The 22,897-nt window shown below is 36.7% G+C and overlaps 2 protein-coding genes and 1 long non-coding RNA gene across 3 annotated transcripts; 2 read left to right on the top strand and 1 right to left on the bottom strand.

Annotated features, from left to right (window-relative positions):
* The first annotated feature begins 6,831 nt into the window (after positions 1–6,831).
* LOC129450968 (uncharacterized) lies at positions 6,832–10,004 on the top strand. Its single transcript, XM_073873792.1, has 3 exons — positions 6,832–8,402; positions 8,706–8,918; positions 9,535–10,004. The coding sequence occupies exons 1-3, from the start codon at positions 7,965–7,967 to the stop codon at positions 9,760–9,762; spliced, it is 879 nt and encodes a 292-aa protein (XP_073729893.1). The 5' UTR covers positions 6,832–7,964; the 3' UTR covers positions 9,763–10,004.
* Positions 10,005–16,263: 6,259 nt separating this feature from the next.
* On the top strand, positions 16,264–17,589 carry LOC141368944 (uncharacterized). The gene is made up of 3 exons (XR_012372356.1): positions 16,264–16,433; positions 16,984–17,178; positions 17,494–17,589. It is a non-coding gene; the product is annotated as an uncharacterized lncRNA (long non-coding RNA).
* A 1,204-nt stretch (positions 17,590–18,793) lies between these two features.
* On the bottom strand, positions 18,794–20,693 carry LOC129440815 (uncharacterized). The gene is made up of 3 exons (XM_055200356.2): positions 20,348–20,693; positions 20,111–20,246; positions 18,794–19,979 (listed from the first exon to the last, which is right to left on the bottom strand). The coding sequence occupies exons 1-3, from the start codon at positions 20,539–20,541 to the stop codon at positions 19,227–19,229; spliced, it is 1,083 nt and encodes a 360-aa protein (XP_055056331.2). The 5' UTR covers positions 20,542–20,693; the 3' UTR covers positions 18,794–19,226.
* Positions 20,694–22,897: the final 2,204 nt, after the last annotated feature.

Below are 22,897 nucleotides of genomic sequence, written 5' to 3'. Positions count from 1 at the left end.
TTTTTTCTTATATAAATTACTATAAAATTTACATACTTCTTCTGTTATTTTTTCTTTGTCTTGAATGATATTTCCATTAATATTTATTGTTGTTATACATTTTTTAGTCTGGCTCCGTTTTTCAAGGCTATAAAAATATGCTGAATTTTTTCCCCCTGCTCAATCCATTTGGCTTTTGATCTTACAAAGGCGCCTTTTGCCTTTTCCATATATATATCATCCAGTTGATTGTGTAGTGTGTGCAACTCTTGTGTTTCGTCTTCAGTTATGTTAGGTTTTCCACTTAATAAACTTATCTTCTCAACTATTTCCTTTTGTTTACGTTTACGATTGTCTGATATTTTCTTTCCAGCTTCAATAGCTTGTTGCTTTGCTCGAAATTTAAACCACTCCCATTTACTTACATCTGATAAATCCATTTCATTAATTTCAAGACATAATAATCTAATTTGGCTACAGAATTCATCATTTAGCAACAAGGTATTGTTAAATTTCCAAATATTATTTGATTTATGTTTTTGTTTGACGATTGAGAATGACAAACCAATAAGACAATGGTCCGTGAGAGGAGATGAAAGAATGTCACATTTTGGTTTAAGAATAGTAATATTTGGTGACACAAGCCAATAATCTAATCTTGAGCATAAGTTAATATCTGCTGGGCTAATCCATGTAAATTGCTTTGTTGTGGGGTGTGTTACTCTCCAATAATCAACCAAGTTATTGGATAAACAAAAATTGTTAAACATGTCATCATACTCTGGTTGTAATCCTTTAGGAGGTTTTCTGTCAAGCCAGGAATTAGGTGCTATATTAAAATCACCTCCTACTATTATGTTCTCCGTGCCATAAATTGCACTCCATTCCCTAATAGCTTGAGTTAACTTTAACATCATATTTCTATTCAGAGACCTATTATTGTACCCATAAATATTAATTACAATCATTTTAAAATCAAATACTTCCACCACAACCATTAACCAGTGACCTGCTTCATCGTTTTTATAATCGATAATTTTCCCTATGAACCTACAAAACAAAATCATCACTCCTGCAGAATGAGATGTTCCATGTGAGTACAAAATGTGGTCTCCCCATCGTTGCTTCCAGAATTTTTCATCGTCCTTATTAGAATGAGTCTCTTGTAACAAAATAAGGTTGGCTTTGACATCCTTACAAAATAAAAAAACTGCCTTACGTTTAATGTTATTCTTTAACCCTCGAACATTTAAAGAACTAAAACCAATAGACATATTAATGAACCAAAGTGCACGCTCTTAAATGAGCTTTAGAAATAGTATTAAGGCAGGAATGAACAATCTATCATAGATTTCAACTTTGACATTCTTAGTAACAGTCCCCTTAATCAAACTTACAAATCAGGAATATTCAAATCAAGGTATGACATATATATTTAACCTGGTATTTAACCAGGTATATTTAACCTGTAACAGGTGCCTCCACTCTCTTTCCATCAATAATAGCATACCCTTCCTTCAAGTAAGCTTTCTTCCCATTACGTCTGGCCTCCAGTATCTTTGGATACAGCTTTGCCCGGTCTTCCCGATCTTCTTTTGACCAGTCTTGTCTGAAATGAACATGCATCTCCTTGCAGACTCTGGCCTCCCTCGACCTTCTCCATATCTCATCCCTTGTTGTTCGCATGCCAAACTGTATGATGATCGGACGTGGTCTCATATTGTAGGCGGGATCATCTTTCTTTCCCAGTCGATGAACAGTATCAACCTTGTCTCGTAGTTTTTCCACTGACGTCGGAATCACTCTTGTGAGAATACCAATCACTATTTCTCTAGTATCCTCGTTATCTTTCTCCAGTAACCCGATCAATTTGAGATTCCATCATCTTCCGTATCGCTCAATTTCCCGACATCTTTCCTTCAACTCCTTGTTTTCTTTTGTCACGCTATCCACTCGCTCTTTGAGTTGAATTATTTCATTTTTATTTTCTGACACCACTTTCTCGTTATTTTGGATGCGCTGTTCAAAATTTTCAAACTTTTTTCGAACGCGTCTAGTCTTTCCTCAAATCTTTGTGACAGGGTGTGAATAGCATCATAAATGCTTTCCATGCTTACTTCTCTTGCTTCGCCTCTCCTCTTCATTTTCTTTGGATGTGGACTCTGTAACGGAGTGTGGTCGCTCAAAGATTTATCCATCTTTGTCTGCATTTCTTCATCTACACATTCTTCAAAACATGCCTCACGTAATCCATCCTCGCTGTAGTCATGTTCGACACGTCTAGCTTGATCCTGATCGTTCGCCATATTCTCCAAGCGTAATATTTTGTGCTTCTTATCAAAAAAGTGACTCACAATAGTCTCATAAGAGTGTTAACTACCTTACAACGCCATCTTGCTCCTCCCTTCAGTAGCGTGGCTGCCATTTTGGAATGAAAATTCTCACAGTCAATTCATTCTCAGTGAATCTCACAGCCAAATAAGAGGTGCAATAGTAATTTTCTTAAATTAAAATTTTGTTCACTAGCTAAACCTACACAAAATGCTGTATTGTCTTGTATGTATGTGTTGTGTTGTTGTTGTTATCAGTTGTGGAATCCAATCATCGTTTTTTTCTTGCTTTATGTAATTCTAATTTATGCTACTTTACACACTTACTATTATTATTAGTTACCAACTCCACTAGGTATGAAATATATTTTGTACATATTAATCCCCTGGATCCCGCTACAAACATGATAATCTTATAGAACCTGATGCATTGCTCTGTCTGTTATCCTATAATTGCCACTTTTGGACAGAGGCTGTTTTTTTTTTCCGAGCAATTCTGATGTATATGTGTATGTATATAGAGCCAAAATATTATGTGTGGATGAGATTATGTCGGTATGTATGTATGTAAAGTTAGCCTATAGACCAGTTCAAATGATGTAAACAACACTGGTCTAGAAACACTTCCTGTTACAGTTTGTGACAGTTATTTTTTTATTTCACATATATTATTATCTTTAAGATGTTTATTTAACTTCAGTTAACACTGCAAGCAAATGTAAAAAAAAGGAGAAAAAAAGAGACAATTTAGATTTGTTCACAGCTCAAATAAGTCCTCATGTTTACATTTATCAAAATTGTGTATTGTTATACACTATTCTTCAAAGATATATTATATTATCCCATATTATAAAACGGTTAGTTCCAATCCTTGAATCTGATTGGTCAATAGGTGTGCTTTATTCACGATAAAACACTGCTATGACCGCCTCACCCAACGGTTCTATTTTATATCACTGCGCCCTTAGCAACACCCTTAGCAACATATAATGAGACAAAAGCTGTGTCTGAAACCGTTCCCTCGTTCACTCATTCACTATTGCCTATATGGGGAATGACAGTTGAGTCCACTATATGGGGAAGCAGCAAATGAAAATGAGCTAGCGATTTCGGACACTGACGCAAATATCATGCGTCAGAGAGCTGTCGCAGAGATTCATCAAAAACACCTGTGTGGCTTTATTGATTGTGCTGTGAAATGGTAAAGTTTACTTTCTTACTGTTTTTCACATTTGTCATGTTTATTGTATTAGTTAATAATAAAGAGAACAAAACAACTGCTTATAATATTTATTTACTGCTGTTTATTTATTGTTTAATAAAAATGTGTATTAGATTTAAAAATAAAAGATAACGCAATTATTTTTCATTTGTTTATTTTCAAAAAGTAGAAAATAACTGACAACAAGAAAATGTTTGGTGTTTACTGTCAGTATCCTTCAGCTGATTCAAGTTACGCGTTCGTCTCCCGTTGCATCATGGGAAATATGAGTGAACGAGTGTTCATCGAATGTACCCTCAAAATCAGAGTGCATTGTGGGTAAAAAGTAGTGAATGAATGTAGGGAATGAAGTTGTTCACTCAGGTTTCGGACACCACTACAAAATGGCCGACACCCGATATAGTGCACTATATAGTGGATAGGGAGCGGTTTCAGACACAGCTAAAGTCTGAGAACAGTTTACCTGTGTCTGAAACTGCTCCGCTTCGCGTCGTGCCTAAAAACGCCCTTCAGCCGTTACTTATTCACGATACAGCACAGCCTCTCGTACCTTATTGCTTACATAATTCATTAACATGCTGTAGTGATTTTAAAACATTCTATCAATCAAAATTAATAAACATACTGTGTAAATGCCCAACAAATTAGCATTTCAGTCATACTTACATAGTGAGCTTCTGCAGAGATGACCAACACTGTGAACAAAAGAAAAAAGGCATAAAAACAGAAGAAATAATCATAACAATGTAAAAAAAACCACTATTCAAATATTACTAATTTCAATAAACAGACTTTAGAAAAATGTGTTTGAAGATAAATTCATGATGATCTCAACTCTAAAAATACCCCCAATAATTTTAGAAAATTTAATTCAAGCTCTGCAGTTTGGCAAAAAAAAAAAATGTAATAAAAATGTCTTCTATAATAAAAATAAACTGCATTAAAACAGCTGAATGCCCCATCTGAATGAATGTGCAGGGCATGTGGATCTAAAGTGACTGCAACAAATATGTACTCACCTGTGATTGCAGATGGCTCTTAAAAGGGCCTTTGGGTTCGCTTATATGTATTGTGCTATGCTGTTAAGAGAAAAAGAAAAACATTAAATCACAAAAAAGAAGAAATAAATCATCAAATATCTCTTATATATTTTATATAGGTGTGTGACAAGTTAGAAAGTGTGAATCAAAATGAATACTTACATAGCAATGACTGTTTTTTCTAAAGTGAAAAAGGAAGAAGAATAAAGCATCACTGAATATCTGAGTCAATGTGCAGATTAATTATGTACAATCTAAAGAGAAATTATCACTCACCAATCAATTTGCTATGCCTATGATTATACAATGTCTACAATCATATACAGTCAGTCTGAATAGAATAGTGAGAAATATAATGTACTGTTGAACTTTATACAGTCAATAGAAATTATTACACCAATATGTTACGAATACGAACATCATAAGTAGATTATACTGCAACTAATTATGGAAAGAAAAATAATTGGGTGGACAATATGTGCTTAAATGTGTGTATGTTCGATTTCAGTAGGCTACAGTATCTGCAGACATTATATCAAAATGCTATACTCTTATTATGTAATACACAAGTGTTATCATTTATAGTTAGCCACTGGCTAAGTACAGAAATTTAACGGCACTTAAACTGTAAAAGAATCACCATGTGTCACAGAATAATAGTTACTACTTACATAAGTTAATTGTATTTTTTCCTGATGTAAACATAGAGACAGAGCACAGTTATTCAAATTTGAAAACCACGCCCACCGGTTCTACTAATGGGAGTACTATGAAAAGTTGCTGGTTTCCACATTTGTGTCTTTAAACGCTCGTTTTTGGTGGACGACAGCTTATAAAAACTTATTTCTGGGTTTTTTGCCTTGTTAGCTGTGCATCTTGTCACACAGCCCTGCTGACCTGCTGAAAAAACTAGCTAGACCAGCATGTGTTGTGTTTTGGTGCTGGTTTGCTAGTGAACACCAGCTAAACCAGCACCAGCTAAATAGCACCAAACCAGCACCAGCATCCCATGCTGGTTATACCAGCAAGACTAGCATATGTTATGTTTTGGTGCTGGTATGCTTTTGACCACCAGCTAAACCAGCATAGACCAGCATAATTCCCATGCTGGTTTGATGCTGTTTTTTTCAGCAAGGAGCAGCTTTTAGGCATTATTCAGTTTTTGTTATAAGCCAGAAATGACAAGGAGGCGGCCTCTCGCAATACAAAGTCAATGGAGACGGATGGATTGTTTCCCCATGGTGGGCGTGGTTTTCATGTTATGACGCGCTGCGTTCTGTCTCTATGGGCTAAAAATGTTTTACTTTGATTGTAGTATTACTTATGCAAATCAGCGCTCACAGCCAATGGAAGTAAGGTTAACGTTAACTTTCGCAATGATGTAAAGCAAAAACATACTTTACATGTAAATACATTGTGTGTGTGTGAAGCGTGTGTGGCCAGAGCATGAATCATACGTAATTGACACTTCACATGGAGCTTAACGTTAATTGACAGGCGATCCGACCATTTTGTCCAACAGTATTAAACTCACATGAAATAAAGCTTCGTTTACGTTTGTATTTAAGACGCAAAGCCTTAATACATGTTTAATATGTACACTAGCTCGGCTATTAACGTCACATTCTTTCATAACAATAAATAAAATTAACAAAATGGACGTAAATTAATTTCAGTTAATTAACTCCTGTAGGTTTCAAAAGATAAACACTTAAAAGATAAATTAACTCAGAAATAAGCGTTACTTTACCTCAGAGAATAACAATAACGGTTGTTGGCCGCATTCATAACTTTGAACAGCAATCAACGTAATACTGATAAGTCGTAATCAGTCTAAAATAAGATAATTTTTAATCCAATTAATGAATTCACCACTATTTTGATGATTCTTCCGAATTTTAAGACATAAAACACTTACCTCACGAAGCAACGAGACTTGCTTTCCACAGAGAATCAGGATGAAACCGGATGACGCGCAGTTCCACCACTGCAGTCTCATTGGTTATAAACAATCACGTACGAATCTTATTTTTCTACGTTTAAAATTATATTAATTTTCCCCATCGTATAAACGTTTAAGTAAGTAATACATCACTAAAGAACACCAACAATAATAAAATGTGTAAATTAATGAAGTCAACATAGCTTTAATTGAAAAAATAAATAAATAATGAATTTAAATACATCCATTATAATTAATACGCGTACTAGTAAATAAAAATAACTTTATTTAAGTGCAGTTTAATAAATAAAGTTCATTAAAAATAAGTTCATTTAAATACATTATAAAATACAATTCATTAAAAATATGTTTATTTCAATACATAATAGATGATCATTAAAAATAAATACAATTCATTAAAAATAAGTTATTTTAATGCATAGCTAATATAATCATTTAAAAAATTTATTTCAATAAAAAAATTAAATTTTCTTTTAAAATACATCATTCCGCCAGGCATCCAATGTCCTGTAGAAAAACAAACAGAACAACAAATTAGAGTTAACGAAGCCAAGCAGCACTGAAAAGGGGCGGGGCTAAAGAAAATAATTGGCTAAAGGTCGTCATGGGCCTTGGTGATATGTCTGATTGGACTGCTGGCAAGAATAAAAGACCGTCAATTGTCTGAGGTAAGTCACTTTATACTTTTCTATAAATGTTGATTAAAAGTTGTAACTACAAACATAATTATTCCAATAGTATTAAAGTGATAGGGCCTAATATGATGGTAACAAGACAGGCTGACAATAGAGGACATGGAGACAAGCAAACAATATTGTGACAGGATTTGTTTTGATGGGACTGTGTGTGTGACCGAAAATTAAGTTTCTGAAGTAATTTTTACCTTAATTCAAATAACATTAATGATTTTTAAAAAGTAATGAAACATGACAATACAATAAACTATATTGTCAAAGGATTTGTTGTGAGAGGAGTATTTGTGACAGAAAATTAAGTTTCTGAAGTAATTTTTTACCCTAATTCAAATTAAATTGATGATTTTTAAAACGTAATGAAGACATGACAATACTCTTTGTAAGCTATATGATGGGATTAGTTCTGAGATAAGTTTTTCTGACAAGAAAAAATTTAGTTTCCGAGGTCAAATTTTAACTTGACTCTAAATTGAGTTTGACACCACTGTACTAAACCAACTGAATGGTGAATCCGTTGGACATAGTTGTATTATTTGCATAATGAATTGCCATTGTTCTTCTGTCCAAAGGTGATGATACATTGAACACCTTTGCTGGGCACTTTCCCATTGAAATCTCCAGAGAGAAATTTGTTGCCCATTCTCAACGGGAAAGTGCCCAAGCAACATTGCTCAAAGTTGCCCGGTGTATCATCACCTTTACTCAATCAATGTGTATTTTCTCTTAACCTCCAGAATGTCAGTGGAAAATTCGCCATACAGCAGGCCTGCATCCACCCAGATCTTCTGCGTGGAAAATCGCACGAACCGCCGGGCTAAAACCTACGAGGTGTCTGAAAACATAAGAATAGCATCTTACAAAACCACCACAATAAGTGCTCTCAGTACTGGCATGAGAGCATTTATTGCTCCCGTGGATGGTGACAGCCCAGTTTTTGAAACTGGGAGGGCCTATATAATAAAAAACTATACCCTGTCCCAGAAATTTGGACGGGAGTGCATCTTCCTCAACCCCAACTCCAAAAAATTTCAAACAGCTCCCTTTGAGTTGCCCGAGGCAGCAGAAAGATCTGCCAGACACCTCATCAACCCACCAACTGTCCTGATGTCTGGGGAAGAGGAGGACCTCTTCACAAGGGGAGGATACATCTCCCTGATAGGAGAAATTGAAAAAGTGAGCAAACAAATTTATTAAGACTTTATTAAATAATTAAATTCAACTGTTTAAAAGTTTCCCCCAAAATTGGAATTCTAACCACAATTTTTGGTCATTTTTATTAATACATTAATATTATGATAATGTCCGCCATCATTTTCATTGTTGAAAGTGACTAAGGTTTTAATACATACATGTTGAATTAAGGTAATGTTTTAAGACGCATTTTATTCAGATTCACAGCCAAAATTAAGTCTAAGCACTTGTAACTGTGTTGTTAATGCAATGCAAGTGAATAATTTTATCCTTATGATCATGCAGTTGCAGGTACCCAGGATGACCCGAGTGGCTGAAGGAGAGGTTCCTATTAGAGACCTGTCTCTCCGGTGTGGCCAGAGGGTGTTGGAGGTGTCCTTGTGGCGTGACGAGGCCCTGATCGAGCTCATCCTGGGGGATCGTGTTGAGATTTCCTTTCTCAGGGCGACTCTCAGACCTCAGGCCAAATTTAATACGTCCACCTATTCAACTGTGGAGGTACACAACATTATGCATCATGTAACCTAATTATTCTCTAATTGATCTTTCTGCATCTTCCTACACTCGTGAGTGTGTACCAATAGGCTTTATGCCACGCTGCACTACTTCCTGAACTTCAGACAGCTCCTTGTTTCCTGTCTGCCATTATTGGACAAACTGATTAATCCAGGTGTGCCTGACCTCAGTAGTCACAACAACAATAATCAGACACACCTGGATTAATCAGTTTGTCCAATAGGAAACAAGGAGCTGTCTGAAGTTCAGGAAGTAGTGCAGCTGGGCATAAAGCCTATTGGATACACTGTTTTTACTTTTTATATATATTCAATAATATATTGTAATAATTTATATTGGTAACACTTTATTAGGCACTAATACTATTAGTTAATATTAATGTGTTAACTAAATTACCAAACAATGAGCGTTGATAAAATACAAAACAGTTCCAAAATACAAAACGTTCCACTTTTGTAACGTTTTAGTTAATGTTGAAATTAACATTAATGAATATAAATAAATCCTTCACAAGCATTTTGGTTGTTAGATCATGTGGTCATGTCTAATGATATATAATGTCTTAGCTGAGACTTCTTTTCATGTTATTAAATTTCAGAAGACTGTAGCTGAGCCAGTAGAGGTCACCATCATCGGGGTCTTGCAGGGAGATGGAGGTGCCACAGTTCTGCTGACTGATGCCGATGAGGAATACAGTGTCCCGGCAGCTCTACACCTCGACCTCACTGTCGATGACCTGCCAATTAAACTGAAAATTACACACAATAATAGGGTAGTAGACAGCATCGAGTCATTGGAGGAGCTTATGCAGGAACTTTTTGAATAAATTGACTTTTGAAATTGTTATCTTTACTAGTTTAACCTGCCAATTAAAACTCAAGCTCCTCCAATGATTCAATGCTCTCTACTACCCTATTGTTGTGTTATTTTATGGAGGAACTTGAATAAATTGATGATGTTGTTGTTTTTATTAGTTCAATATTAGTTCAATATTTTATTATTTTTATTGTGAATTGTTTATTTTACAGTTAAATAAAATGTGTTTTAATACATTTTGCTTTACGTTTTTCTATGCATTCCATAAATATAACACAAATAATCATTAGCCTAAGTCTGATGCATTTTATTACCTCCCTATAAACACAAATCATAAATGCTTAATGTTGCTATGATCTTAATACTGCCATGTATGTTAAAAATGCTTGGCATAAATCATAAAAGTACTGTAATAACTCTGTTTGAATTTACAACAGTTAAAATTAACTTCATCTTAACATTTAAATAGATTCTCATTTATTTCTGTAGTATACAGAGGTTAAATAGACATTTTGTCTTAACGTGTGGTTTAATGTGTGTGTAAATAAATCTACATGAGAGACCTATGTGAGCAAGGCACACCGCAGAACTTTTTGGTCACTAGGGGGCGCAAGCACCGCAGCAGCACTGTCGCAAAGGAAAATAAGGCAACTCTAAGTCACAAAGTGCCTTCCAGCATGTCATATGAATATCGTAACGGTCGTAACGGTAATCACTTGGTTAAAGTTTAGATAAAAAAAGTGCCTTAATGGGGAACCGAACCTGGGTCGACCGTGCAGTAGTCCCATGACACTACAGGCCACAGAGTCAAGTGATAGAAATGACTCTCTATACTCCAAGTAGCCTCCATCAAAATTCACGCTCAAAAACAAAACAAAAATAGTGTTTGTGCGTCAGACAGGACTTGTATATGCAAGCAATAGAATTACTTACTTGAAGCATATGACAGCTGAGTCAGCGTCGGTCAGGAACCCCTCCCCTCTGGCCCAATATTTATCCTCGTCCTTCCATTAATTTGGTTACTTTCCCGTTTTCTTTTTCTTTGTTACTGTTCGGCAATGAAAAAACATCAGGAAAATAAATAGTTGTGCTCTTACGTCCGCTTTTGAGGAAGTGGAGAAAGTGATGTATGCCGTAAAGCAGTCGAATTTTGCAGTTCTTTTTATGCTCAGGTTACTACCCAAAACCCCAAGTTTAAAAGTAAGAGTAAAAGCGCTACAGACCCCGTCAGGCTATGGTAGACATGCCATTCAACCTATTTTAAGTGGATGTACTATAAGGGTCTTGAAAATATATTATGAAGGTTGCAAAACTACAAAGTGTCAATTTAATGGAGCTCCACTGTTAGCTATAAATAATAAAATGTGTTTTACAGCAAAATCACAAATATACTATAGTTCTGTCTTGACACCTACAAAATTGTCCAATTTACTTTTCAGAAGGTCAACAAATGCGATTATAACAGAAGGAATCACGTTATTTTGTCATAGCTACTTACATTTGAAAACACCTGCTGATCTCTGGTCGATATATGATGATTTACTTTGCTTTCCCCTGCACAGTAAAACTCCCAATGTTAAATTAACTGGGAGTATCAACCTGTTTCTCCAACGCGAAAGTAAGTGATGAGACTCTCCGGTCCGAGACTTCCCTTTTAATTGCCAGCCGGTAGAGGGCAGGGTTTCTGCAGGGTTTAGTCAGTCAAATTTAAGACTTTTTAAGACCTTTTTATGACCATTGTGATTTAAAAATTTATCACCTTGTTTCGCTTCAAACTGCGCGCAGCCAATTGGCGTATGAAACATCATCACATAGCATTATGGCACAGTGTTCATGCAGGGTGTCCGCGGGGTTTTAAAAAGTATTAAAAAGTGATAAATCAAAATTGTCAAATTTAAGGCCATTAAAAGTGTTAAATTCGGCTTAGAGGTATTATTTTTTCCAAATTAGGTATTATTTTTTCAGACTATCAGACTATTCTGATTGAAATTCTATCTGCGTTCGCGTTAGTTCGTTTAAATATGGGCTTTAGCATATCTGGGCACATAATCAAAGATCTTTCGTCTCTGGGATGTTATCAAAGCCTGGAGTGGAGCCAAATCACATTCCTCTCTCCACTGTGAGCGTACTGAAATCACTACGCACCGGATCCACTCCGGGTTTTCTGACTGTATCCCGTTAAGCTGAGGTAAAACTTTCAGCTAGCATGGTCAAATTTATAAAGCAGGAAGGCTCCGATGTTTTGAAGATCGATAAAGGTGTAAAAGACAAATGGAGATTGACTTGGCTTAGCGAAATGATGAAGATTGGCAAGCCTTTCAGTTCGGGGTCTAAGAAACCCAAACAGCCAGGTAACTTGCGTGTCTCCGCACAGTATGACTACATTAGGGGTCCTGTATTTTGGGGGTAAATGATTTCTCACGTACGTGATCATCCGCGTCACGTTTTTTAATGCTATGCTGATCTAGCCGCTATGGGTATGTTGAACTCGGGTAAACTTCATGTGGATCCACAGGAACCAGGAGGCGGATGACATCAAAGTCCCGTCAGAGAGATTGACGAGGAATCATAAGAGGAGACTGCTTCCGAAATGCTCTCGCGGGACTTTGATGTCATCCACCTGTCGGTTCTTGCAGTTGCATTTGCGTGTGGTCACACAAACGTAACATTTGTCCATATATTTAAGCATCGCAGTTTAAAAACAAGTGATTTTAAGCCATTCAAACACATACAACAGTGCTAAATGTATCCGCTGTTTCTGTGTCAGAGGAGCACGCAGCCGCGCATTCGTTTCTCATTTCTCAGTATTTGTGCCACTTTATTGGCCTTAAATAACATATATGCCTCAAAAATCCTGTCTTTGCAAATATCCTCATATAAACACGACCATTTAGGTCTTAGGAGAAAGTAAACAGCATAAACATTGCGCATAAAATAGCACATCAGCGCTGCCTCTATTGTAACATAATATTTTGTTTATAAAGGTAAAGTCATTCAATTTCTTTCACTATGGTTACAGGCATCCTGTGCGATTTGTACACTACTTTAACTCGAGTTGCTCGTTCAGGGTTTATATTCATACATAACGTTTGTATAGCTGTGACTGTAAGCTGTTGTGTGAACAGAACAGACCCTGGATTATTCGTTTATGGGTACTGAATAATATGATATTAAAAAGTTGTATTTGTTCACATTAGTAAATGCATTATATAACATAAACAAACAATGAAAAATATAGAGTATATAATCATTAATTAATTCTTGTTTATGTCATTACAGTAATTGACGGTAGTTCATGGTGCATTCACTAATGTTAACAGTTTCAACTTTGATTAAAAAATTAAATGCTAAAATAAATACATTTACAATTAATAAATAATTAATAAAAGATTCATTAAAGGTGGTGATATTCATATTTTCTTTTTATATAGTGAGTTATTTAGCCGTTTCGCCTTCGCATCTGAAATGCCCTGCAAACTACAGCTACCTATATATGCAACAGGAGACTTCAATATGGAATTTATGGCAAAAAAATCTCCCCTTAAAATGTTATTGGTCTCGCCTACATAAAGTGTTAAAGGAATATGACTTGGCCTGAAAAACATTTCAGTCAGAATATTTTTTTTCACTTTAATCCATGTCTATTCTTTTTGTATGTTATATATGTCAAAATATGTGTAAATAATAGAAAGGTCACTGATTAACACTTGCAATTCAGTGTCGTGATGGTTTTAAAAAAATATTCTAAAGGTATTAAAAAAGGTATTAAAAAGTTGTAAATTTAACTTAAGGATTGCTGTATATACCCTGTCATGGGAAATGTAGGAAGTACTGCTAGAGGGATAAATGACCAAGAACGAGCTTTATGTATCATGCATGCAATGTCTCATGCATCACCGGTCAAACTGGCTAGTAAGTTTTTATTAACACCTGCCAAAATGAATTTCAACCCGCATTTGGCGGGTGTTAATTTAGAACCCTGCTTCTTACACAGTGTGCAATAGGCTTGATATCGATTGTTTGCTACGGTTTGAGCCAACTACTTAACGCACTGTCTATGAGCCATAGCTCGTTAAATGTACACTTTCCCATTGTGATAGACCTGGAGATTTCAGTTAAACTAAGCTGACCCTCGAGAGTTCAGAGTTCGCGCGGGACCGTGGGTTTCTGAAGTCTGTTTGCTGCGCTGCCGCATGGCCTTGTAGTCCTGGAACGCTGTGATTATCCCACCCAGATTCCCCAGACAGGCAAAACGAGTGAATGCCGCCGCCAGAGCATTTTTGTGGGGAAAGGCAACAATGAATGAACGAGTATATAAATTTAAGACGTGGCTAAATGTAATTTATGACCTTGTATGGATAATCCGGATGTTTTTATGACTTTTTATGGCCTAAAATTTTTATTATTGAATTTAAGACATTTTATGACTTTTTATGAATCCGCGGAAACCCTGGAGGGGCAGGAAGCACGCATAAAACATGATTTAAAAAGTTAATATTTACTACACCTGCCATGTATGAAACAGTGTGAGGACAAAATTAAGTGGCTTATGAAGATATATTCAATCATGTCGTGTTATTGATCGGAGGTTAATGAGCAAATATAAAAGCACAGAGACAGTATCTTTACACTGGGAAAGTCAGTCAAGTGTTTGTAAATGGAATTTACCAAGACTTCGTGTTTTTAACTTTTCAGGGGCTGAGGGGTATTGCACAAAGCAAGATAAGGGATTAAGCTGGGATTTTCCAGTTATCCTGGCTGAATTTAGCCCTGACTCTGTTGCATGAAGGGAGGGTAAATTAATCTTGATGAAGTTACTATGGAGATTTACTCTTTGCAGCTAGCCTGCTCCAGAGCAGGCTAATAACCAGGCTAAGATTAATCCTAGTGATTAATTCAATTCAAAGAATTGTATTAATCCCAGGGGGAAATTGCTTTAATGTTACGATTATAGAAAAGAAAGAAATTAAAGAAAAAAGAAATAAAAAATAATTATATGCCCATCAATAATTTAAAAATTATTAGATAAGAAATGTAAAAAAATTAATAAACACATAAAAAGGGTAATTTACTTAAACAATGAACTGTCCTAGCACTTACAAAGAAAAGTTATAAAGCCTAATGACCACAGGTATAAAGGATCTTCTAAAATGCTCAGTTAGGGTTAGGACTTCTCTGGTCGGCCAGCATCCTATGTAGTGGGTGAAAGGGATTGTTCAGAATTGAATTTAGTTTTGACAGTATTCTTCTTTCAGTCACAACATGAACAGAGTCCAGCTCCATACCATGTACAGAGCCAGAACCTCTTATTAATTTGTCCAGTTTATTTCTGTCCACCACCTTCATAGTAATTCCCCAACAGACCACTGCATAAAAAATGATGCTAAACACCACAGACTCATAAAACATCTGCAGCATGTATAGCAGACTATACCATTTCAGATTAATCGGCTAGTTCCTCTGTCAATACTACTAGATATTCATGTGTTTTAGTCACTTTGTGGTCCTGCATTAAAATTCTAGATATACTGTAATTTATCTAAGTATGCGTACTGTTATTTTAGTGTTATTATGAAGACTGCTGTCAGGGGTTTGATGAATATATTTATTAATGCAGTTGTTGAGATAAGAAATGGCAGATGAAGTTGAAAGGCGATTTCAATTAAGTACATATGTAGACTAGCATTAAGGCATGAGAAATATCTGACTGAGAGGTACAGATTCTCAGGTGAAGAAATGTCAGTCTAGCACTGAAATCACTTCTTCAAGATTGCAAGTAACATGAACAGATTACTCCATAAAGTGTTACATTAGGGCAGTCACAGTAGAACAGGCATTATTTTGTGTTACAGCTTTCTATGTTGTCATTGGATGGAGTGGACGGCACACACCCCTGTTCCAGATATACAAGACTTCTTTAATGTTAAAATTGTGATGGATGGTACAAATTATTATGCAGAGTTGATGTTTGAATATGAATTATAGTGCTGTCCACCTCACAGATCTTTCATATAATGATGCTCCATAGAGAGGTCAGAGAATAGTATTCTTACTGTTCTTACCTTAATTTTTTTTTTATTTCATGCCCATATTAAAATAGTCAGTGTTGCTTTTTGCAGCATGCAATAGTGTATTATCATGCATTAAAGTAAATTAATTTCAGAAGACATGATTCCTTTTTTTCCCATCTTTAAGGTACTCTTTATATCTTACAGATGTCCTTTTGGCCCCCTCAAGGGACCTACCATCTTACTTCCCAATATTCCAGTCCAAACCAGCCTTGTTTGAACACGGCAGGTGGCTATTTACCAACAATCCAAAATATAATATTCAGTGTATTATGGCATGTCAATGAATAAAAAGTTTGAAAACTTCATGAACCTCACAGCAAATGTAGCATTTTTGGAAGCTTTAGTTTGGGGGTGGGGTTGAAATCCACTTTTATGCACTGAAGGATCCCATATACGCTACTTGCACTACTACTTCCGCGTTCTTCTCAATAAGGCTCAGTCAGTTCCGGTTTAGCAATGGCTACGTTCTACACCCACTGTCTCCAGGATCTCCCTAAGATTAACGTTACCGATGTGCATCGCATTTGCAAAAAATCCACCACAGCTCCATCCAGCAAGCTGGAGAAAGGCTTTAAATTATACGCAGCCTCGTATATACACGATTACGAAGGTAAGCAACTTTGAATGTCTATTATTTGTCAATGCTAACTGTTAGCTAACTATTAACAAACAAATGTTTTTGTTGTTTTCATGGTGTGTGTTTGTGTTATTGTTATCAGTATCAAATAAAGACAGGCTGACAGGGGAAGTCAGCGTTAGAGCTTTGTGTTACAGGTCAATGAGGAAGAATGAGGCACCACACAATTTAATAGTAACGTAATGCTAGAGACATAGGGTTTACCGTTCTCCAAACCCAGTTCAGGTGTTCAAATGTTCATGTGCGTTCAAATGTGTTCAAATGTTCATGTGTGTTCAAATGTTAATGTGTTCACGTTTTTTAAGTATTCAACAACAAGGAGGTTTTGCAGAAGAATCATATTATTGTCTGTATATTATGTATGGTTCCAAGATTAAGTATTACATAAACCCAGAGTATAGTAGCCATAGAGTAATCTGCTCCTGCAAAGCCACCTCGTTATTGTTCTACTAAAATTAACATGCTACTAACTTGGACTTTATGGGTAATAAATGCAAATTAATAATTATATATGTATTTATAGGTTGGACTCAGGGATGCCTCACCTGTGGTGCTCACACAAAGCAAGTGTTCATGTGTGGCAGGCACTGCTTTGTGCAATCACACTGTTGCCTTACTCTTTCAAAGTGCTCATTATTCACAGCTTAATTTACATGTTGTACCCCCTGTGCTTAGCTGCACTGAAAGAGAACAATCCTGGCATAAACCACGAACACTGGTAATTTTAAAATCCGAGCCTTATTTATAAGACTGTATATTCACAGTATGTGACATTATGAAATTTAGACTAAAGTTTCAATGAATTTCTGAGATCAGGAGCATCAAAGTTAAATTTCACCCATTTAATTAATTCACCATAATTTCAATATTTGACATTCTTATTCAGTAAATATTACAGATATCAAGGTTATATTTTCACAGAATATGGTTAACATTATGTAGGGTATTTTATATAGAACCTGTTTTTTTACGTGCATTCTATGTTTTTAGTTTCAGCTTTTTATTCTCTCTAATACTTACATTTGTCTGTCAGGGTGTGAAACCAGGCCCCATCAATGCCATGGTCATCACAAAACCTGTAGCAAATCGTACTGCACAAGGTGGAGTGAGGTAAGTTCAGCAACCATTTTTTTTTAGTTAGTACAAGGATGCTTAGGACAAAGATAATTTGATTAACAGCACTAAGTCTTGCAATTAAATGCTGCAAAGATTTATTATGCATTAAAAAAATACAGAGTATAAAAAGTAGACACAGTAATTAGAACAATAACAAATGTAAAGTTAGCAACAACAATTTTTAAGCTAAACATTTCCCTACAGAAGTGGTGGGCCTTTTACCTGATCCATGTATGTTTAGAGTTGAGGAGGCATATGCAGAATACAACCAGGAGGACAAGCCACTGGTTACCACCATGAACATGTCACCTGACAAGCCACTTGTAGAGAGTGCATTTGGGTTGGTCCAGGAAGGAAGCATATTGTCCAACCAGCAGCCTGTTTTAACATCACGGTACATCACACTACATGATGGCCCATCAACTCCACCTTTGCCTCTTGAAGGACATTACCTTGCTCCATCTGACTGCATGTTTGTTTGCACTGAGGAGGAGCTCTTACATCTTCAAAGTCTAAACACACAGTTAGATATGGCTCAGAAAATTGAAGAGGCAACACGTGAGCAAAGCTCTTGTCCCGACTGGCATCAGCTTCGCAGATCAAGAGTAACAGCTTCCAGGTTTCGGGAGATATGTCACGTGAGGGGTCTGAGCTCTGCAGAGTCCCTCGCAGAGCGAATCATCAGAGGAACCCGACAGACGGCAGAGATGAGAAGAGGTGCTGAAATGGAGTCTGAGGTAACAGTAGAATACAGCAAACTGAAAAATGTTAACTACTCACCCTGTGGTTTAATCATCCATCCAGATGCTCCTTGGCTTGGTGCATCCCCTGATGGTGTAATTTTTGATCCCACTGAGTGTCCTCAATTTGGACTTGTTGAAATTAAATGCCCCAATGTCAAAAACATTTTTGACTGCAAATATTTGCAAATGGACAATGGGTTTCTCACCCTAAAAAAGAGCCATGCATACTACTACCAAGTGCAGGGACAGCTACTGGTCTCAGGAATGCAGTGGTGTGATTTCATGGTGTGGGCCCAGGATGATTATTTTGTCCAGCGTATCTACAGTGACACTTCAGTGCACAAAGTTATTAGAGAGAAGGTGGATTATTTTTACTTTTACACATACATGCCTAAATATTTGTCAGTGAAAAAGTAACTGATATTTTAAAGTCATCAGAGAAATTACATAACTGTGTAAAATAGCACTCAGACATATTTTAATAAATGTTTATTATTTGTACAATATCTGTTTCTGTTTCTTATGTTCAAATCCATTTTCTTATTTGTACAATGTCAGTTTTATTCAGAAAATGTCATTAATCTTGCTTGTCATAAACTTTTTTTTAATAAACATATTCAGAGTTAACATTGACATTTTTAATGTAAGAGTTAAAGCAGTGATACTCAAATCTGGCTCGTGAGATCCACTTCCCAGAAGAGTTTAGCACTTACCCTAATCAAATACACCTGACTGTTTTTTTCTAATGACCCTGAAGACATTAATTAACATGCTCAGGTGTATTTGATTAGGGTTTGTGCTAAACTCTGCAGGAAAGTGGATCTCAGGAGCCAGATTTGAGTATCACTGAGATACAATCATACATGTGAAATATAGCATACCAGTACTCAAAGTCATCTAAGAGATCTCATTTGATCCATGTCTTTACTAATGCCTTGTTTTGATAACTTGACAACAGACATGCAACTGTAAAAAGTTGATTAATGTTAACACTGTGGGAAAGTGTGATGACACCATCAAAAAGTTTGTTTTGTTTGATCCTCCTGATGACTCGTTCCACGTGCACACGCAGTCTCGCTATTGCCTGTGTTTCTTTCACCTGATGTGCTGGCATCTGCTTTAACCTGGAGAGAAATGGTGGACAGTAAACTTTACAATGGACACAGTCACTAATCAGGAAGCCTTTATCAACCATAACTGCCATGTCTTCTGACAATCTTTTGGTTATCCCACACTGTTTAAAGATCTCCCTGTCACTGATTGACCCAGCATAAAGCTGAGAAACAAATGTCACTGGTCCATGAGGAGCTATTCCAATGAGGCCTTTCATTGTGCAGTGAGATTTGTAATTTGAGTACATTTCACTTTGTAGTAGTGGTGAGGATGGTGTTTGACATCTGATTTCAGTGCAGTCAATGATGACCTGTGTGTCTGGGAAATCGGTGAATTCTTCAGGGAGGTTAGATTTCACATCAGCTGCTGAAAGCCACACACACACTGATCCCAGCAGTGTATAGAGGTAGTTTGTCCACGTTGAAATTATTCTGCTCACTGTGGAAGGATGCATATGAAATCGATGTGCCAGGTCTCTCTCCTTTAGACCAACTGACAGGTAGATAAGGAAAAGAAAAAACTCATCGATTGGCTGCAGCAGCTGTCTCTGGAAAATGAAACATGCATGAAATGTAAGTTTGCATAAAAACATATAGGTAACACATTGTAAATACTGCCCTGTACTGTGTTCTGTACATGTACAGTCACTTATTGTGTGCATGCAAGTATATAACCTACCTCTGATGGTGGCAGTACACGTGTGATATCTTCATGCTTTCTAGCAGCAGATTTAGATCTGGACACACGAATGATTTTGTGTACGGATGGCTCGATTAGCCACCAGAATGACATCAGGTGACGGTAGCTGGGAAACCTGTAAGCAGAAGTCTTATACTGAATACATTGGGGTTTACTGATTGTTTACATGCATCTAAAATTGAGTATATGTAATCACATCTATATCTTTAGATTTACCTTGTGTAAAATCTGATATCCTCATCTGAGCCGGCAAACCGCTCCATTCCGAAATCACGCTGAACGTGTAACTCATGTAGCTGTTTTTGCATCTCCTCCACTTTTTTGGAGAGCTCTTCTATTTTAGCACATGCAAGGTCTAATGAAGAGGGATCGGGAATGCTACAGTAATCATGATCCATCGTTACGTCCATGGGCACAGGTTCAGCGGAAACCACTTCGGCAGGCCTCTCTCTCCTATCCCACACACCGGGCCGCAATGCTTTAACCGAGTAATCATTCCAGGCAAAGAGCACTGGCACAGCGCCAGTTACTAACTTTCTCCGTGCCTCTGGTGTTTGCGGTTCAATAATCTGATCACTGGTGAAATGTTTACTGCAAACCTTAGAATTGCTGGTAGGACAAAAATCGTCTCGGCGTATGTTCACAAGCCACCGTTTTCTAAGGTCGACATCTGCAGGAAAACCGTGAAAACTTAAAGTTCCGTTAAATTTAGCCGAAGATGTACACAGCGGAACACAGCAGTACCTTCTGCTGTCTCTGAAATCTATAAACACACTTTTTTCTGAACATTTCCTCCAAATTCCAAAACAATGGCCGACAACCGGAACTCAGCGAGCGCTAGTACTTCAAAGCGGAAGTACGTCACGAGTCTACGTGCAAGTAGTGAATTGAGGGCTTCTTGGTATCACAGAGACCCCAGCATGTTTGCTTTTTAGCAGGTGGCCTTTTTATTGTTGCCTTTTCCTAATATTTTCCTTAAAAAATTCTTCATATGGTCAAATCCTTTACAAAAATCTTATAATAATTGAATGATTTCTGTTTAGTTACATCAAATATAAATTGTTATATGAAATAAACAGCTTTTTTAAAGATAATGCACACTTTTTTGCATCAAATACTGTAGATACACATAGTAGTAGTTAAGTGTTTGCAGTTTCATGATGAATTTTTATGAGTTTTATCAATTTTTGCATCAGTGATTCTGTGATCGATCCCGTGGTCTGTTTAAGAAGGCCGTGAACGTGCACTTATCCTAGCTAGCTACACCTGGCTTGACATAGCTGCACGTTCTCATCCTGGCTTAGCAATCATGCAACAGACTTAGCCAGGATGGGCTGATTAAACTAGGTCAAGCTGGGCCTTTTCTGTTATCCTGGCTTTTTTAATTCTACTTTTGTGCAATACCCCCCTGCTCTTGTGCATGGGGTTAAAACAAATGTTTTGTAGAGATTTACTGCGTTTGTATTAGCTATTATGGGAACCCATAACTGCACAAATAATGTCGGTCTTCTTAGATTTCATAATAAACATTAAACAGCCAGCCAAAAACGGCTCACCGGAAGTCATAGTTTTTAGATAAAGCATAAAGCTAGGTAAAGAATAAAGCATAAAAATGATTCCATATGCAAATGACACAGTTTTGATTTAGAGTGCTTTGATGCTATAGTTTTTTTTGTTCAGAGAGACTTCATGACTTCTGATACAAATTTCAACAATAATGACAGTAAATGTTAAGAAATTTGCACAATTGTGTCATGTTGCAATGCATGATGGGAGTTATGAAACAGTTTTCTACAATCCTGGTGACCAGCATGCATTGCGGCATTAAGCTTTGTTGTTGATTGTCACCATGGTTGAGTTTATAGGCTGATTGTCCGACTAAAACCACAGATTAGATTTGTGTAAAAATATTGACTCTTAAGGGTATGGATTTACAGCACAGGAACATCACAGGTTTGACAGAAAAATTATAACTTACATTTAGTGATTTTTTTTTTGTTTGAGATCATTGAATCACAATACTTAAAATGTTGATATACTAGTTGTTAAGACTTCATCTATGTCACCTCCCTCTGCTCTAAAAGATGTGTTGAATAAACACAAGGAACAAAAGAAGACTAACTCAAAACTTCAAGACCCAAGTTCCCAACTAATGGAAACACTAATCGGGACAATGGCGACTCACTTTATTAACCAGAATTACAGCTGTTGTATAGAGATTAAATTTATCATCCATGTAATTCTACAAGCAAGTTGTAATTTTAAGTTTCAAACAGAGATGATGATAGAGAGGCAAAAGTGAAAGATTGCAGCTTTTAAAGGCCGGGGTATACCTTTTTTCCGCGTCCGGCTCGCGCGCGCGCACGCGTCCGCGCAGCTTTTCGAGTATACTCCCCGCGGCTACACGCGGACGGCCGCGTTCGACACCTACGCAATACAAATGATTTCTTATTCAAATTATTAGTCTAACAGGCTGTCAGGGCAGCACTGATTTGGCGACATTTACAGTACATTAAAACATTAGGATAGGTGAAGAAAAGTAACTGATCCACCATTGCAAACACAGTTTAGAATAAACAACAAGACAACAAAGAACAGGAATCAAACAAACATGCTCCAGGGCTTTCTATTCTTGGAAGAAGTAAAAGTTAAAGAAGAAAAACGCGCATGCGCTGTTGTACGCGGACTGTACGCGCACTGTCCGCGCGGTCTCAATTTTTGGGCTGCACGCGGACGGTCCGCGCGGCCGGCCGCGGACCCTCTTGA

The sequence above is a fragment of the Misgurnus anguillicaudatus genome, chromosome 12 (genome assembly GCF_027580225.2).
Source record: "Misgurnus anguillicaudatus chromosome 12, ASM2758022v2, whole genome shotgun sequence".
Taxonomy (NCBI): domain Eukaryota; kingdom Metazoa; phylum Chordata; class Actinopteri; order Cypriniformes; family Cobitidae; genus Misgurnus; species Misgurnus anguillicaudatus.
Note: the sequence above shows the minus strand (reverse complement) of the source record. Positions and strands in the feature narration are given on the sequence as shown.